Consider the following 19,228-nt stretch of genomic DNA (forward strand, 5'->3'; position numbering starts at 1 on the left):
ATGTACTTACTGGTGGTGAAATGTTTTTCAATGAATTTTCAGAAGTAAAATTAATTTGCCTCTAATTTGGATCCGAAAATCCGAGTTATCTAGAAATTGACGGAACGGGATCGGAATCGGATCAAGATCCGAAAATCTGGTAAACATTAGAACATGATTATCGATGATTCAACAGAGTGTGGTTGAAGAAAATGAGAAACTAGGAGCAGTAGAATTCCGGAACGACTCACTTTACTGCCTTGTTTGCGATGCTGGAGAGTCATTGCAAAATTTAAATACTGACAGAACTGCAAAAAGTTTTCTTTGGTTTTGTTTAGGCCTACGTTCATTTTCATCAAATGAAATGACACACTTTGTGCACACGCAGCTAGGTCACATACGCTGCACCGGGTGCAACCTAGTTCGTACCTTGAACCATTCGTACAGTCAGTTCGTACCCTGAAAAGATCGAGAGAAAAAATTAAAAAAAGCCAAAGTCGCTGATCGCAGTTTAATAGCACAAAGCCGAAGTTGCTGATCGGAGTTTCCCCAAACAAATTGAAACACACTTGGGGGTAAGGGTTAGCGGAAATTGCAGAAAAATGTTTGCGGAAACTGCGATCAGCAAGGGTTAGGGTTAGAGCATAGATTACTCTATGGTTAGAGTCAGGGTAAGCGGAAACAGCGGTTAGGGGAAACTGCGGAAAAATGTTTGCGCAAACTGCGATCAACGAGGGTTAGAGCATAGATTACTCTATGGTTAGGGTAAAGGTTAGCGGAAACTGCGGAAAAATGTTCGCGGAAAATGCGGAAAAATGTTTGAGGAAACTGCGATCAGTGAGGGTTAGAGCATAGATTACTCTATGGTAAGAATTAGGGTAAAAGTTAACGGAAACTGCGGAAAAAATTTTGCGAAAACTGCGATCAGCGAGGGTTAGGGTTAGAGCATAGATTACTCTATGGTTAGAGTTAGCGGAAACTGCGGAAAAATGTTTGCGGAAACTGTGATCAGCGGACTTCGGTTTTGAGCTATTTTTTTTCTCAATCTTTTCAGGGGGAAAATTTTAAAATGATTGCGGAAACTGCGATCAGCGACTTCGGCTTTTTTTCTCGATCTTTTCAAGGTACGAACTGACGGTCCAAACTGTTCATGGTACGAACTAGGTTGCATCCCGCTGCACCTGGGTATGCGACACATGGCGGTAGCCGGTAGACCTCAAGCTGTAGTTGCACCAAATTTTGTCAAAACACTGACTTATAACCGTCCAGTTGTCCACCTTCTTTTTGAGTGAGCAATCCCCTACTTCTATCATCCCTACATGAAGTCTACTGCTGCATTATCATAGCGGTACCTAGTGAATGGAATAATTCCCAGGCAACAAAACTTCAACAATCGGAAAACTTCACTCTGTCAATCTCTGTAACCGGCCCTGCATCAAGAGCCTCTACAAGTATGCGCAGGGTTGGAAGTCGTTAGTCAAAAAGCAATGACTATTTCGCTATTCGATAGTGCCCAAAAAAGCAATGACTTTCCTGACGCCACAGTGTGCGCGCCTATTTGACCGGCGCCTAACTGTCTGCGCCTAAAAGACTTGCTCCCAAAAACAAGCCCAAAAAGTAACAAGCAATCTGCAAACCAAAAAAAATACGAAAACTCGAAAAAAACAGAACTGTGTTGCCGCAAAATTTCCCTTAATCCTTTAAAATTCGAAAACCGGAAGAGGACTAGGTCGAATAGTAATCCAAAAACTAAATCTCGTAAATTTGTTTTGACGACGAAGTAAGTGAACAACAAAAATGATTCAGCAGTTCTCCTAAATATCGATTAGTGAAAAACGAATAATGATTTCGTTGCTTACATAAAAAAGCAGTGAATAACGCGCATTCGATATTTATTTTTAAAAGGAATGGGTATAAGCACTCGATATTCAGAAACCAACGAATAACACTATCGAATAGTGACAACTAGTCGTTACTTCCAACCCTGAGTATGCGAAACTATCAGGAATAACCTACCAAGGCTTTGTCAGTCCGAGGATAAAGATTCAAAACCAACCAAACCATTACGTATTACCATACATTTATTTTGGCAATAAGCCTATGCATTTTGTAAGCCCGTGGACAGATCACATAGGCTACGTTGCATTTGGGTATTCGTCTATTCGACATATGCCGGGAGACCTTATGCTATTGTAGAACTAAATTTATCATTATGACCCTCCAGTTGTCCATCTTTTTTGAGTGAGCAATTCTCTACTTCTACCATCCCTATGAGAAACTACATGTTAGAATGAGAAAAATAAGCAGTAGGCTACGGTAAGGAAAGAAAACCCACTCATTTTCCTCAGTTAACGCTTATTTTTTCCTTCGTTAAATCGATGGTAGCCTAATATTCTTATGTTTAATTAAAAGTCTTCGATCCATTCAGGCGTAGCCAACAGCCGTAGGTTGTCTCTGCATAAAAACATTCTATTTTTAGTGCACTCAAATCAACTTGCACTCACTTGAGAAGGCTACACTCAAATAAAACAAACTTCCGCTCCGATAGCTCGTTGGTTACGTGCCCGTCTCAAAATCACGCGACGCTGGTTCGACTCTCGGGGTGTGCGCTTGAGCAATAGGCCTACATTTCAGGACTGCTCTCCATTCAGCGGCACCTTGTAAAGAGAATAATTCCTCGGCAACAACACTTCACCAATCGGAAAACTTTACTCTGCCAATCTCGGTATAACCCCGCAAACTTTACTTGAAGTTCCAAAAAAAGCCTCTAGGGCTAGGCTCTATAGTGAAAAAACTTCAATTTTAAAGTAATCTTAATCTTATTGTTTTTCAAGAGCAATATCACACAAAAAAACGACCTTAGATCAAGATCACCAAAATAAAACTGATCTTCAAGATCACGATTTTGATCTTCAAGATCCCTTGTGATCTGCAAGATCATGCTCATCTCTGCCGGTACCGTACACCAGCCTATTGCTGGTTATTAGCTACTGCTTGGTCAATAAGTGTTTGATTTTTAGCTCCTGCGGATTTTCTTAAGTTTTCTTGCGTCGTATTGCCGTTGTGAAACCTGGAGGCGTTTTGGGCCCCTGCGGTTTTGCTATAAAAATTTGTGTCGTTTATTAGGAATTTGAAACGCTAGCAGTAATTGTGCGTTCTCTTGCAATCAGCAGTTTGATACACATATAGGCTACGCAGTTCTATGTCTTTTTAACCTTGTGCAATGTGCATCGCATGCCACATAGCGCTTAGGTGCATCCATCGCTTGGAGCATCAGCACTCTAATCACACTGGGTTTCTCTTAAACCAACGCGTCTAACTTTGAACCGGAATCAGTATTGTTTTTCTCAGTCATTGGGTGGTGCATTTTTTTCAGTTAGTTCACCATGGATTCTTTTTTCTTGAAAGTCATGGTAGGCCTACCAGTTCAGTTGTGGTGATAGTTTAATTGTATCATGTTGACGTTGTGATTAAGTTCATCACGTCCGGTTAGCTAGGCATCTTTTGGTTGTAAGCTAATGATCATGAGTTAATGCGCCCTGATGATTTGAGGGTTGTTTTTTGGCAATAAACTCATAGCCTACTTATAGAAATCAAGATACAGTAGAACTTGGATAACTCGTCACTCTAGGGGGAACAGAAAAAGTGACGACTTATGCGAACTGACGACCAATGCAAACAGCCAAATTTTGCCATTTTTTCGTGTCGCATTAATTTCATGGTGCTCCGCGACCTAAGTAAATGCGATAGTGGTAAAGTGAGACGAAGTGGAAAGCGAGAAAAGAATTTAATTACGCTACACAATAAAGTACAGTACTAACGCACTTAACAGCTTAACTGAAGAACACAGATATTTTTGACTGCATTTTGCTTGCAAGTGTCTTGTCAACCATGTTCTTCAGAAAATTTATTCTTGTTCCTAATTTCACCTTCTTTGAATTTCGTTACAATTTCATACTTAGCTTGTAAGTTTAAGCACTTTACCTTTCTCTTCGTCATCCTGCGTTGCTGCAACTTTTGTTTACACGAAACGGTATTGTCGCAAATGAATCACGCACGTGGTGAACAGCGCTTCTCTTATCGGCAACAGAGCACGTGCGCGGTGCTCGCACACCCGCAATCGACCAGACCTACATACTCCACGCATGTGCGTCTGGCCCGATAGAGTGTGTGCGTGCACACGTCTTAGCGCAGTAATTTCTTCTCGAAAGAGTCTGTAAATGCCACGCCAGCATTTGGGTGGATGACAACTTAGACGAATTTTACGTCCCAGAGGAAGAAACACAGTGACGACTTAATCGAATTGACGAATTATGCGATGACCACTTAACCGAACTTGATTGTGTACAAAAGATAGGCTTTCTGCCGGGACCTGGCAATCATTGACGACTTGGGCAAACTGACGAGTTTTCCGAAGACGAGTTATCCAAGTTCTACTGTATCACTCTCGGATCATCCCCATCACCGATGTGCTCGAGATGTTGCTGTAATAATTACAGCTAGGTGTGAGCGGATGCTCTGGGCTATTCGACGTCCGCTATAGAATATAACTGTTCGTGAATTTCCAGATTACATTGTAGCCTTACCCAGGCGCGGATCTATAGGGGGCCCCCCCAAAAAATTTTGTGAGAAATTGTTGAATGGTTTGATATGCTTCTAAACAGTTGATAGTAGTCCCACAGCGAACTTAACTTATCCCGGGGGGGGGGGGAGAATTATTTTTTGTTATTATAAGGTTGAAATTATCCATCCATTACCGTATACATTTTAATAGCAACATTTGTTGGAGCTGGGGCAGCTGAAACCAACGCTGAGCCAAATGACGTCAGTAGAAACAATCTAAAACCTGAAGAGTTTCAATGCCTCGATGACCTCTAGAGCTATAGGCTACTGGCGGAGCATCTGCTCCTGGTAGGGACATCCAGGCCAGTTTGGTCGAAAGGTAGAGGCCAGACAAAACGTAGTCCCTCGACCAGGGTAGGAGAGCCCTCTAGTCCAGTAAGACAATCTCCTAGTGATGGTGTCACAAAATCAAATCACTCTCTTCCAACCTGCCATGATCCAGCATGGAAGCAGTACGGCTCGTGAAATCACATGGAATAACATGTCAACCAATAGTATCGCAACTAAGAGGAGGCTACCTCCGGATCCTCGCATGTCGACCAGGAGGGCACATCAGCAGCCCCGGACTGATGTGACAGTTACGACCAGGGGTTTGCATCAGCAGCCTCGGACTGATGTAAGACAAGTGAACAGAGGTAACAAGAAGAAAAATAAACAAATTTTCAACCTATGCACATACAACCCAAGGACAATCAATGACTTAAACAGTCACGCACTTGAAACAATGTTCCATGAACTCGAAAATGTGAATTGGGATGTGGTCGGTCTAGCTGAAACCAAAGTCATGAAAAGCCAAATTACAATTCATACACCTCTAATCACAAACTGTTCCTATCAAGTAATGAAACCTCTCGATCTAACGGAGTCGGCTTCCTGGTACACAAATCCTATGCTCCCTTTGTGGAAGGATACCAACCTATATCTGACAGACTTGCTGTGTTACGTCTTCAAGGAAAATTCTCAAAACTAGTTCTCATACAGTGCTATTTCCCTACCTCATCCCACCGCGATGAGGAAGTCCAAGAACTATATGACAAAACCCAAGCTTTTATTGACAACGTACCAAAAAGAGATCACCTCTTCATTATGGGAGACTTCAACTGCAAACTAGGTCAACTACATAAAACATTCCCGTCATCAATTGGAAAACACACTCTGGCGACCGGAAATACAAGAGGCGAACTACTGGGCCAGTTCTGCGTAAAAAACAACCTCCAAGTCACTAACACATGGTTCCAAAAGAAAAAGAAAATGTTGTTCACTTGGACCTCTCCTGACGGGAAGACAAAAAACCAAATAGACTTTATCCTATCACGCATCTCGCCCTCTAGACTAAATGTCCTGAACAGCTCTACCTTGAACACTTCCGACATATCAGACCACAGAATGATTCGTACAAAATTCAGAATAAGCTTCTCATGGCCTCAGAAGCAGAAGCGGAAACCAATCCAGAGACCCCACCTTATGAAACAACAAGAAGTCGCTGAACACTTCCAAGTAAATTTACTAAACAGATATGCCACTTTACAGCAAATGACAGACCCAGAGTCCATACAAGAAGCTATAACTGCAGGACTACGGGAAGCATCAGAAGTTGTTCTTCCCAGAACAATGCAACAAGACCAACCGAACTGGATGTCGCAACAAACTAAACAAGTCATCCAATCTAAACATAAAATTAGAAAAGAACATGGATCCTCATCTACTCAATACAAAATCGCTAAATCTGAGTCGAAGAAGCTCGTGAAAAAAGACCAAATAAAGCAATTAGAAGATAAAATTGATGAACTCAACACCCTACCTCCACACAAAATCTATTATGCTGCCATAAAGAAACTTAAGACAAAACCTAAAAACATCAGTTGGGGAATTAAAGATGCAAAAGGAAACATCCTCACGAGCAAAAGCTGTATCCTCGAACGTTGGGAAAAATTCTATGAAGAACTCTATCACGACAATCCACAACAGATACTCATCGATGACTCTGGCTCTGATGAAATCCCATCTATTTTAAGAAGCGAAATATCTAATGCTATAAGTATGACAAATGTCCCGGTATAGACGGCATTTACTCGGAATACTTCAAAGCAGGAGGCGAACCTCTAATCACAGCACTGCTTCACCTCTTCAATTCTATCTTTACAACGAAAAAGATACCCAGCAATTTTAAAGAAACTCTAATAATTGTAATCTACAAGAAAGGCAATAGACTCGACTGCAGCAACTACCGTCCAATAAGTCTACTCAGTCATGTATACAAACTCTTTATCACTATCATTGCGGCACGCGTAAAAAATGACCTATATGCATCCCTCCCCCCTACACATGCAGCCTACCAACCAGGAAGAGGAACAATCGAGCAAATCTTAGCGCTGGAACAAATCATAGAAAAGTCTATTGAATTCAACAATCCCGTTCATATCACCTTCATTGACTTCAAAAAAGCGTTTGACAGTGTTAAATTACCCTACCTTTGGCAACTTCTGGATAAAACTTCCATCAACAAAAAATACATCAACCTATTGAAAGCAACGTACGACGACTCGAAAGCACTAATCAAAACAAACATCGGAACAACCAGACGAATCGATATTATAAAAGGTGTTAAGCAAGGAGATGTCTTGTCTGCTATCCTGTTTTGTATCGTAGCTGCTGCAATAATCTCAGAAACAGAAAATGAGTGTACAACTGGATTCACCATCGGCGGTCATGTAATATCCAACTTAAGCTACGCAGACGATATGGCCATTTTAATTAATTCTAAACTGAAAATGCAGGAATACCTAGATGCTCTGTCAAAAAATGCTGCTAAATTCGGCCTCCAAATAAATGTGTCCAAAACCAAATGTATGACATAGACAGACAATCGATAACAACTTAATAACATTGAATTGCATAATTCAAAATTAATACAGAAATGAAATAGATACATAATTTCGAACGTTTTCGGCAAAACTTTCTGCCCTCTTCAGGAAAATGTATGACAACCGACAAAACTAACAACACACTCAATCTCACTCTCTATGGAAAACAAATGGAACAAGTACCAGAATTCCTATATCTTGGCCACCGACTATCCGCGACCAACGATGAAAAGACTGCAGTGCAACACCGAATTGGCTTAGGCTGGGCAGCATTTGAAAAGAACAAAAAGATTCTAACATCCAATAGACTCCCAATCAAACTGAAAGCAAAAATTTTCAACACCTACGTTTTACCAGTCGTGCTGTAGCCTACGGTCTAGAATGCGTAAATTGGACATCATCAACAATGAAAAAACTCACTACCTTCCAAAATCACATCATGAGAAGCATGACCAACAAAAGGTTACTTGATCACACGAAAATAGAAGATCTTCTAACTATGACAAAACTACATCCAATTGCAGCAATAACAAAATCAAAAGTTTTAAAACTGTTCGGCCACAGTAAAAGATCACAATTCGGAATCAGCAAAGTTTGCACAGAAGGCAAAGTAAAAGGAAAAAGAAAACGTGGCAGACAACCAAAACGATGGCAAGACAACATTCAATCATGGACCGGACTCCACTTGACGACACTGGGCGAGTTGGCTCAAAATCGCCACTCTTGGAAGCAAATAAGCCATGTTGATGCGCAATCTGCGGCAGGCGGAGATAACGACTGATGATGATTTATAACTACGGGATTGGAAACTCTATCCAGTGCTATACATCAGTACTCAGTAGGGTCATCACATTACTACGAGTCTACGACTACAGAAAGATTAACAAAATAAAATACCGACTAAAAGATATACAAAATTCGATTTTACAATAATAATACAAAATGTTCCCTCACATTAAAACTTAATTAATGTATCATAAAAGTACATTTAAGCTGCTAGAAAAAAAAACGATGAATCCAAAAAATGAATCAATACAACGAGTCCAAAAACCGCCTACTGTTGTTCTTTAGTATTTTGCATACCGTACTGTAAATCAGATCAAAAGTAAATGAGGAGGGTTCAGCAATCAGTGAAATATGCTGTTGTATCATCAACTTGTTCACAGACCAATCCAATACGAAACCAATCCGTTTACGATGTCATCAAAACTAAAACCAGTAGTCATTCTGGAAATTTTTTAAGCAGCAAACAAAATACAGTACAACATGACTGCACTAGTGGAATACGAATAAATAAACAAACAAGGCATGCGTAGACCTTACAATTTAGTACAGCAGGTGAATTGATTGTTATACTTTTGGTTGTTCGTTTAATCTACTACTTGCTGCCCTTTGAGGTCAATTTATGTGATTATTTATCACAGCAGCGCACAAAGAAAAGTGACCCTACTGGTGTACAAAATGGTTTTCACTTCCACAGAGTTTCCAATCCCGTAGTTATAGATATCCCTGCCTTAGTGTCAGTTTTTATTTCCGACCGACAAAGTGAAAAATGTAACTAATGAGCCTACTTTTCTTAAGGCAAACATTAAGACGTGCTCAAAGGCCGACATAATTTACCAAATAGCCTACAGTAGGCCTATACAACAATTTGACATGGTCACAATTAACACCTAAATCAAAAACCTTAAAATTAAAAAGTGGAGAAAACGTCAGCTAAATCTTAAACATAAGATTTGAGATGAAATTATTCTTACATGAAAAATAAATAAGAAAAGCAAAAGGCGGTGTCGAGCAGACGTTTTTTGAACTTGATAAGACTACTGATGAAGATGCAATCATCACCTGGCATAGTTTTTATAGCCCATATCGGAAAACGATTTTCTTCTTACACGTGTTTGGCAGTGGCGTAGCTAGGGGGGGGCGGACCGCCCCGGGCGGCCCGACTGGGGGGCGGCACTTTCAGACAGGACGTTTTGTTTTTTTGTTGATAATGCAAAAGTACACGGAAAATAAAGCAAACAGAATGGCAACGTTCAAAACAGTGGCGTAGCCAAGGGGGAGGAAGGGTTTGGGGGTTACAAACCCCCTTTGGCACGCATGTGACGTCACGATATTGAGAATGATGCTTTCAGTCTCTATGTTTCTAAAACAAAGTTTGCCTAATTTTAAACAAAACTCCATTAAAAGAGCAAGTTTTGCCAATACCAAACATTCAAATATCTCAGCAAGGAATTAGCAACAAGAAAACATAGAGACTTAGCTTTATTAAATTACCGAAAAATTCCCAAGAAAACATGATCTTATCCTTTTGCTATCCCACCAGACAGCACCACTTTACAGGAATATTTATACCCACATTTTTGTTGAAAATGCTTTCAGAATGCACCAAATCCAAAGTAATTTTTCAAAATTTTCTGGGGGAAGCCCCCCAGACCCCCCACCGCTGGGTGTCGTCTTTGGCGAGGACGCCGTCGGGCTTCACCCGCCGGCCCTTAAAACCCCCCCTTTCAAAATTACTGGCTACGCTACTGGTTCAAAACACACAATAATTCCACTTTAAGTCAATTAAAAAAATTTCATGTCACATGCTTTTTCTTGAAGGAGCGGCAAAATCTGAATCCGCTCCGGGCGGCACATTCCCTAGCTACGCCACTGGTGTTTGGTAAATGAGCACGACATGAACGACTAATCCCAAGATCGGTCGACATAGTAGGCTACTTGCCATACATTAGCCTACCTTTAAATTAAACAAAGTTGTAAAAATAAACATTGCAAAATTAAAAATATATGTTTGAAAATAATTTTTTCGACATTGCATCCATTTGTTCGTGAGGAAAAAGTTTCGGTACGAAATTCAGTTCTTTCGAACAATATGGTTGTCGCACTTGATGTTGTTTTCTCGATATTTCCTACAGCTTCAGTAAAGTCTTCGAATGTATTAGTGGCGTTCGTGCAATAATCTGTCAATCGGTAAAAAATGATAGAGCATAAGATTTTTTTTTAATCAGCATATATTAATTATCGCTTGGCCTATAAGCAGTCACTGAGCTCTAGTAGCCTATACATAAATTAGGCACAATGACAAAAAGTAAACACCAACTTGTGACAAACTAGACTAGTCACGTGATAGATAGATTTAGTTTCCAATTTTTGCGGTTTAAAGTCACATATTCAACGTAGCTACTGTACCTTCATCACATGTAAAAATACAAGTTTGGTGTCCATTTGCGTGAAAAAATGTGTTCACGCGATGTTGTGAGCAATTGCGAAAAGTAACAGAAAATCCTGGCTCTGTAAGGAGATGATGTAAAGCATTAAAATATAAAATAGTGGGCAAACAAAGATTTCAGGTCAAATTTTAGTTGATTGGTTGAGTCTTTGTAGTTTAAGCTTATCAAAAGAAATCAAATAAAATCTTACAATTTCAACTGTATTATTCGAATCAGAAACCTTTGTTTCATTTAAAATAACTTACCATAGTTTTGGAATGATAGCGTAAATTATAGGCATATGCTTATGCATATGCATAGGCTCACATAAAAGAAATGTCTGATGTGGGCCTCAGTAACGTTGACAAGACAGGAGGGTCCAGGGGATACTATTGGACCCGGGCCCTAGACGATTTAGGGGCCCGTAACCTTTCCAAGGTGCCCGGGAGCTTAGAGAAACCACATCGTAAGCTTTGGACATAATGCGTTTTTCTTTGAGGTGCTTTGATTTGAGGTCCGATGATCTCATGGGTTCCGGGCTCAAATTATCTTCTCAAAGCCCTATTTAGACCTATTACCACTGCACTAACCTAGTGGACTTATAGGCAATATCAAAATTGTCTCATCTCAATTAAATTTTTGTTACTTGTCACAAAAAATAACATTTGTAAGTAGCCTAGTCCATAGTTACATGTAAGATGTATACCTCTGTAAGATGTACAGGACCTCTGTAAGATGTAGGACTGAACAGGCTAAATGGAATTCGCTGTGAAACAACAAGAGTAACGTAGCTTACCAAAAAAGTAATGCACCCGAGTCTCGCAGTAAAAATGATCACTTGGACAATCTTTCATAAATTCGAATGGCAGATTTTCCTGTTGGCATTGAGAATTTGCTAAACCATTGCAGACATAGCATCGTCGTTTTTCTTCAAAAAAATATGATTAAAATTTATTTAAAGATTTACAAATCAATTAATAATTTACTTCTGCAAAAGGCAAAATAATTTAGATGTAGGCCTAGATAAGTATAAGTATTATTATCTTAAAGTGGATTTCCTACTGCAAAAATCATTCAAAACAATTCTGTGGTTCTTTTAAAATTGTGTTTTTCCTACAACTGCCAAAAGGTGGAGGTTAGCATTTTCATCAAAATTTTGAAATTCGTAAACGGAGTTGCTCACAACACCTCTTACCAGTGCCATTGGAACGAATAGTTTTTTTTGCATTCGTTATTTGACTGAAACACGATGAGTCTGCAAAGAAATAAGTGAACAGTGTAGGTAGCTTGTACTGAATTAGCCTTCATAGCCTACGCTATGTTTGGCTAGCCTAAAGTTGTTCAAGGAAAATTGTTACCGGCCAGTTGAATATTGAATAACTAGAATCTTATTCTATTTGAATAAAAAAAGTTCTGATGATCCTAACTAAGAGTGAAACCACCTGCAAAGGTTTTTAGACACTTGGCCTACTGCATTTGATATGAGGTTATTTATATAGACATAAACTGGGGCACATAAATTTGGTGGCGCAACGAAATGTCATTTTAGTGAGCTACCGTACTCACTTTTTCCTGCACCGTTGGGTACTCTACACTCAGAAAATGAATTGCACTGGTCTGTGGAAAGAAACAATATAGTTCACTATAATTAACCGCGCTAAGCTGAAGCAATAACAAATTTCCTTGACCATGAGATTATAAAATTATAGGCTACGAATAACAAGATGAATGTAAGCTATTACTATAATTGGTGTACCCTACCATTGTAAGGCAATCCCAAGCAGCCTACTGTGGGCTACGCGAATTTGTAAATTTTGTTTTTGTGTCTAGCCACCTACAATATATAAATTCGTCTACGGTACTAGTTACAAACTAGGCCACTATAAAACAGGCTACACTATAATAGCCTATAAACTTGTATAAAGCATGCAGTGTTGAACCAAGTTCTAATGGTAGGTGTTTTGTTTGAAAATTGTTCGAAACAAAATGATATATCAAATTTTGTTTCGTTTTAACTCAAATTCCATTGTTTGTCATCCTTCTGAATTATTTTTTCTTGTGGAAAATTTTATTTCGTGTAATTTCCAATCAATTTTTTTTGGCCATAAATATGTTTTATTTCAGCCACAAAACAATTGCTTCAAACCTTCTTAGTCATAAATAAGAGCAAAACGGAATCATTTTGCACTTAGCCTAACTTGCTACGGGTGGCTTACTCCTTTCCTTTTATTAATAAGCTCTGAATAGTCCAATCACCTGTTTCACAAACAGACCCACAAATTTCATTCCCTTCTGTAAACAGATATGTTGACGTAGTTTCATTTGCACATGAACGAGATATGTGCTTTGCACCTGTAAATAAAGATGGAACATAAAAAGCCGAGTCTGAATGTAACTGCCGAGAGTAGCCAGGGAGCCTATTGATATTTATGCTTTTTGTTAGTTTTAAAGTTTTTTCCTTATGGTTTTAAAATTCTTTCCAGTTTATGATGGCTTCTTTGAATTTTGAATGCGATGTGAACAAATACATGTAGCGCAAGTATTTAGTATTTACAAAATTACAAGTGTGGCCTGTTATTGCAGGTCTATTCTTAGTCCCACAGGGACTGCTAGACAAAAACAACGTCTATCGAAAGTAGGCTATCTGGAGTGGCCTATTTTATTTTCATTATTACAGTCTGAAAGGTGAACAATCGCACAACCAAGAATCACAAGTATTTCGTTGTATAAGATCTAAGTAATGATGTAGCATAGCCATGCAGGGATGTGTTGGGAGTTTTATCCTTCTTTTGCGGCACGTGTAACGCCACATTTGTAAGAGTAAGATCCAACCTCCGTCTATTCAGTAGCCTACAACGGATGATCTGCGTGTCTTGGATTATGAGACCAAAGTTGCAGAGTTAATTGCTTTTCCTCTTAGAAAAAAATTTCAACAAAAATAAAACACACTAACAATCAACGAAATCAAAAAATAGTCTCACCTTCATACAAAAACTTCGAAAACGAACAGAAGTTTTCTCCAACTGGACATTCTTGTAAGTAGTGATTGCTTTTCACTTTTTCTTCACAGAAAGGGTTAACATGTGTTGAATTGCTTGCACAGACATAGCATCTGCGTGAAGTCCCTATAGAAAAAAAAGATGATTAAAAAAGATGTGATTTTGTTCAATCATAAAAGCAGACTATCCACGTGGTGAGCCCTGGATTCGACTACTGACAACAAACCGACAAGTAGCAAAGCAAAGACGCTATTTCAATCGTATTTTTTAAGTTTTACAGCTCCTCTCTACATTGTAACGTGTAAGCAATGGGTCAGTCAAATAGCCTACACAAGTTAGGTTTAGCCAAATTTTTTAAGTCTGCGCCATGCACTGTCACTGGTCAAACAGTGTGATGAGATTAAAAACATCTCTTAAAATTAAGACATGAGTAGGCTACTGGAAGCATAGCCTGCCATAATAACTTTAAATCAGTGGTTTCCAATTTGAGTCTAGTGGTCGGTAAAAAAGTGTTTAAAAAGATTAAAAATCTTACAGTAGCGAAAATTATCTGAAAACCACTGCTATTTCAATGCATTCCAAATCAATCTCAATACTCGAATGAGTAGAAATGCTTTTTGATTAGTTATGTTAGTGAATTGCAGTGTTTAGCAAGTCTACTGTATATAGCCTGGTAAGTTATATAGTGTAGTCATATTAGGGTTTGACCCGGAAAAAATTCGTAACTTAACAAATTTGGTATCAAAAGAAGCGAAATTTTATGTAGATCATCATATCCAAAATCCTCTTCAATCGGTTTTGAGCAAATGGAATGGGGGGCATTTGAAATTTGCGTCTAGCGCCCACTAACGGAAATGAACTATAATCATCTTTTCTAACACTTCCATACTGATTTCTGATTTGTTTTTTCAAATATCGCAATCTGTAGCTTTGTGAGAACATTTTGGTAAAAAATTCTGGATGTGACGTCATGATGACGTCACAAGAATAATTGGAATATCGTAATTACTCTTCAATACTAGGGGATGAATGGAATGCAAGAATACTCCCAGTAAAGCCACTTTTTCTTTTCGTTTTTTACTTTGTTGAATACAATAAGTTTAATGGGGAGTGATGAGCTACTTAAAACACATGTTGCGCCATCTAGTGCAGAAAATGTAAATGTTGACAATCGAGAATTTCCAGTGAATGCAATCGTTGGTTTGTGCAATGTGCATATTGTTTTGTGTTCACTTACTTGAGTAAACCTTTCAGAGCATTTAGAAAATCAATGAAAAATTTTAATACTTGCAGTAGCAATGGCGTCACAATGCACTGGTTAAAAGGAATGTTTTATGGACGATCACGAATATCATTGTTATAGGGTAAATAGTAAAATTCAATATCAATCTTTACAAATACTTATGAACAATAATCTACATGTCAAACCAAACATATCATATCAGTAGAAGGCGTTTGAAATTAAGTAAAATTGTTTCAAAAGTTTTGTTTTCATAATTTTTTTTCCTGACTTGTAAATCGCTTTTTTTTTTGCAACCAACACTTCAAAAAAGCTATATTTTGAATAATTTTGACCAAATTTGAATCTGATATTTATTTTTCAACATCAAATATGTTTCTATCCGCTTCCTCGTCACTTCCAACGATGTCTTCGTCTGATGAAACTTCGTCTTTATCATAATTTTCACAATCCACTCCATTGCAATTACTACACGCAGAAACTCATGGTAGCCCGTGCCGCTTGCAGCTGCAAACGTTGGTACTGCAAGGACTTTTCTTAGTGATGTTACAGTTACATCGTACAAAGCGAAGAATGTTATCAGGAGCCGCACTCAAATCTGTCAGAATAAGATCGTAACTCCCATTGGATAATTTCCAGCCCCAATATGTTGCTGCTGCCTTCATAAACTGATGGTAGCGCAAATTTTCCATCGCCCAGTTTTCTTTCCCACCATAGCTAAAAAGATAAAAATTGTATATTAAAACTGAACACACTTCTTAAACTTTTATTGATGATTTGGTGATAGGAACTTGATATTATCGTTATAATACTAATGTAACTTTTTAAGTTACCTAAACATTAACAATTTAAGTTCTTTTTGTTCTACTTCCTCTGCAGTGGCTGTTTCGTCTTCGAATACTTTAGCAGTTTCTTGGAACACCTCCCTTGTCCCAAACTTCTTCAGGGTACTAGCTTTTCCTGACATAAAAGCTTATAGATATAAGTAGCCTGTGCATAGCTTAACCGAAAAATAAGTAAAGAACGAAGGCAATTCCGAATATGTTCATCGTGTACAATTATATTAAAAAGAATACGATAAGGCTTATCTAAATACAATAATTCGTAAAGTAACATTTACATCATTCAAGCAAGTAAAACCAAGTTTATCATGAAAGTTCCTAGTTGCCAAAAACAAATTGTAGGTTACCTTGTCCAAACAATGCACACGTAGTATCGCAACCCGACCAAGCATGGATGAACAAAATATGACTTGTAATGACATCTCCAGTTGATTTGACCAAATCTTCAATTTTCCAGATTTCTTTGTCACCTTTGTTGCTAGCATCAGAAAGCATGTAGAGATGCATACCATTTTTCTAGCGAAACATCAACAACGCTAGAATATCAGTGTCAGCCGCTACTACAACCACATCTTTGTTGTTATCTTCTGCATACTCTAATGCTGCTGAAACGATTTGAGTGTCCGCATCTCCCAAACTGTTTCGAACATCATGACCTTCTCTTCGCAGCTCGTCTGATAGGAAAGATATGAACTGTGATTTATTCAGCTCGTTCTTCAAAAATACTTCTTGGTTGAATGTTGGGATCATTTCTAAGTTATCCAAACTTACAAAGGCACTCATTTTCCCTGTTCTTCGTTTGTGTTTATGATCTTTTACGTAGGGACCATGGAAAAAACTAGTAAAAACAGGAAAAACTAGTACCCTGAAGAAGTTTGGGACAAGGGAGGTGTTCCAAGAAACTGCTAAAGTATTCGAAGACGAAACAGCCACTGCAGAGGAAGTAGAACAAAAAGAACTTAAATTGTTAATGTTCAGGTAACTTAAAAAGTTACATTAGTATTATAACGATAATGTCAAGTTCCTACCACCAAATCATCAATAAAAGTTTAAGAAGTGTGGTCAGTTTTAATATACAATTTTTATCTTTTTAGCTATGGTGGGAAAGAAAACTGGGCGATGGAAGATTTGCGCTACCATCAGTTTATGAAGGCAGCAGCAACATCTAAAACGACAATCAAGCCACAGTCTCTCGCTCCAACCAAAAATGCTGCAAAGTATCATTTTCTTCGAATCCATCTGCAGGTGATTGAATGGAAAACACTGATGAGCGTTGAACTAAATCCGCTCGATGGGGGCTGGAAATTATCCAATGAGAGTTACGATCCTATTCTGACAGATTTGAGTGCGGCTCCTGATAACATTCTTCGCTTTGTACGATGTAACTGTAACGTCACCAAGAAAAGTCCTTGCAGTACCAACGTTTGCAGCTGCAAGCGGCACGGGCTACCATGTGTTTCTGCGTGTAGTAATTGCAATGGAGTGGATTGTGAAAATTATGACAAAGGCGAAGTTTCATCAGACGAAGACAGCGTTGGAAGTGACGAGGAAGCGGATAGAAACATATTTGATTTTGAAAAATAAATATCAGATTCAAATTTGGTCAAAATTATTCAAAATCTATAGCTTTTTTGAAGTGTTGGTTGCAAAAAAAAAGCGATTTACAAGTCAGGAAAAAAAATCATGAAAACAAAACTTTTGAAACAATTTTACTTAATTTCAAACGCCTTCTACTGATATGATATGTTTGGTTTGACATGTAGATTATCGTTCATAAGTATTTGCAAAGATTGATATTGAATTTTACTATTTACCCTATAACAATGATATTCGTGATCGTCCATAAAACATTCCTTTTAACCAGTGCATTATGACGCCATTGCTACTGCGAGTATTAAAATTTTTCATTGATTTTCTAAATGCTCTGAAAGGTTTACTCAAGTAAGTGAACACAAAACAATATGCACATTGCACAAACCAACGATTGCATTCACTGGAAATTCTCGATTGTCAACATTTACATTTTCTGCACTAGATGGCGCAACATGTGTTTTAAGTAGCTCATCACTCCCCATTAAACTTATTGTATTCAACAAAGTAAAAAACGAAAAGAAAAAGTGGCTTTACTGGGAGTATTCTTGCATTCCATTCATTCCCTAGTATTGAAGAGTAATTACGATATTCCAATTATTCTTGTGACGTCATCATGACGTCACATCCAGAATTTTTTACCAAAATGTTCTCACAAAGCTACAGATTGCGATATTTGAAAAAACAAATCAGAAATCAGTATGGAAGTATTAGAAAAGATGATTATAGTTCATTTCCGTTAGGGGGCGCTAGACGCAAATTTCAAATGCCCCCCATTCTATTTGCTCAAAGCCGATTGAAGAGGATTTTGGATATGATGATCTACATAAAATTTCGCTTCTTTTGATACCAAATCTGTCAAGTTACGAATTTTTTCCGGGTTGGCCCTTTTTTTGAGCTTAGATGACTACACTAATAGCTCATAATAATAAGGCAAGGCATGCATAGGCAATAAGGCATGCACTGAGTTATCAGTAGGCCTAGGCCTAAGCTGTACTTTTTTTGCATTATTATCGATAATCGTTTGAATGCACATCAACTCAAAAGCCAATTATATTGAAAGCCGTAAATAAAGCGAAAACTGGCGCACACACCAACAACAAGACAATAAACTAAGCCAGTGGCGGCTCGTGCCATGGGGCTGCAGGGCTGCAGCCCCCCCTGAAAGAAAGAGAAAAAAGGGAAGATATGTTTTCCTCTGTGTTTGTCCGACCCGATTACTTTTTTCACTTATGGATTGCGGATTGAAAATTAAAATATTTAAAAATTTGTTTGGAAACATGGCTTTGGGACAACATTCTTTGCAGCCCCAGATTTTGGATTTCAAGTGCTCTGATTGGCTAAAAAATATCCTTGAAGCTCCACCTCTTTTGGTATTTTACAGAATACATAACAGCAATTTTTGAATCTGTTGGGGCTGCATGGAAAACAGCCCCCCTCCCCTAACCGAATAATTCTACAGACTTTTTAAAGTTAAGTTTTGTTTCGCAGAGTAGCGATGAGACATGACTGTAAATGTGATAGCTGTAGGATTAGGGTATTCAACAGGTTATAGGATGTACCGGTACTAGGGCAAGAAAACAACAGTGCTAGGACAAGAAACAATAGTGCTAGGACAAGAAACAATAACTTACACTGGATCTCGAACCTCAATCGTCTTAGGCTACTGTGTGACTGTGATGTGCAGTCTGACCATAAAAAGAGCTCAACACCTGCTCTCCTGGGCCACATCAAAACCTGCTTTTGCCTGAGGATGGGTTTCTTTTATGTCCGGTTTTCTTTATCCATCCTATTATTGTTATTACAAAGTGGCTATTTTTACACACTTGTTGCCATAGTTACAATCAGGTGTTGCCAGAGTTAGGATTAAAGTTAGGTA

At 38.4% G+C, this 19,228-nt stretch overlaps 1 protein-coding gene and 1 pseudogene across 1 annotated transcript; both read right to left on the minus strand.

Annotated features, from left to right (window-relative positions):
• Positions 1-19,228, minus strand: part of LOC145776957 (uncharacterized) — an 868,661-nt pseudogene that overhangs the window by 483,209 nt on the left and 366,224 nt on the right.
• Positions 9,183-16,266, minus strand: LOC145777403 (uncharacterized). Its single transcript, XM_082588772.1, has 10 exons — positions 16,107-16,266; positions 15,751-15,877; positions 15,474-15,634; positions 13,660-13,803; positions 12,935-13,030; positions 11,874-11,933; positions 11,475-11,606; positions 10,659-10,760; positions 10,281-10,429; positions 9,183-9,188 (listed from the first exon to the last, which is right to left on the minus strand). Exons 1-10 carry the CDS (start codon positions 16,264-16,266, stop codon positions 9,183-9,185), a joined length of 1,137 nt encoding a protein of 378 aa, XP_082444898.1.

The sequence above is a fragment of the Aplidium turbinatum genome, chromosome 9 (assembly GCF_918807975.1).
Source record: "Aplidium turbinatum chromosome 9, kaAplTurb1.1, whole genome shotgun sequence".
Taxonomy (NCBI): domain Eukaryota; kingdom Metazoa; phylum Chordata; class Ascidiacea; order Aplousobranchia; family Polyclinidae; genus Aplidium; species Aplidium turbinatum.

Excerpts from the sequence above, each read along its gene's own strand:
- LOC145777403 (XM_082588772.1), bottom strand. The coding sequence starts at position 16,266 with ATGCATCTCTACATGCTTTCTGATGCTAGCAACAAAGGTGACAAAGAA. Across the intron at positions 13,804-15,473 it reads CATTCTTCGCTTTGTACGAT|GGACTTCACGCAGATGCTAT; the intron begins GTAACTGTAACA and ends TTTTTTCTATAG. Across the intron at positions 11,607-11,873 it reads TATTCGTTCCAATGGCACTG|AAAAACGACGATGCTATGTC; the intron begins GTAAGAGGTGTT and ends ATTTTTTTGAAG.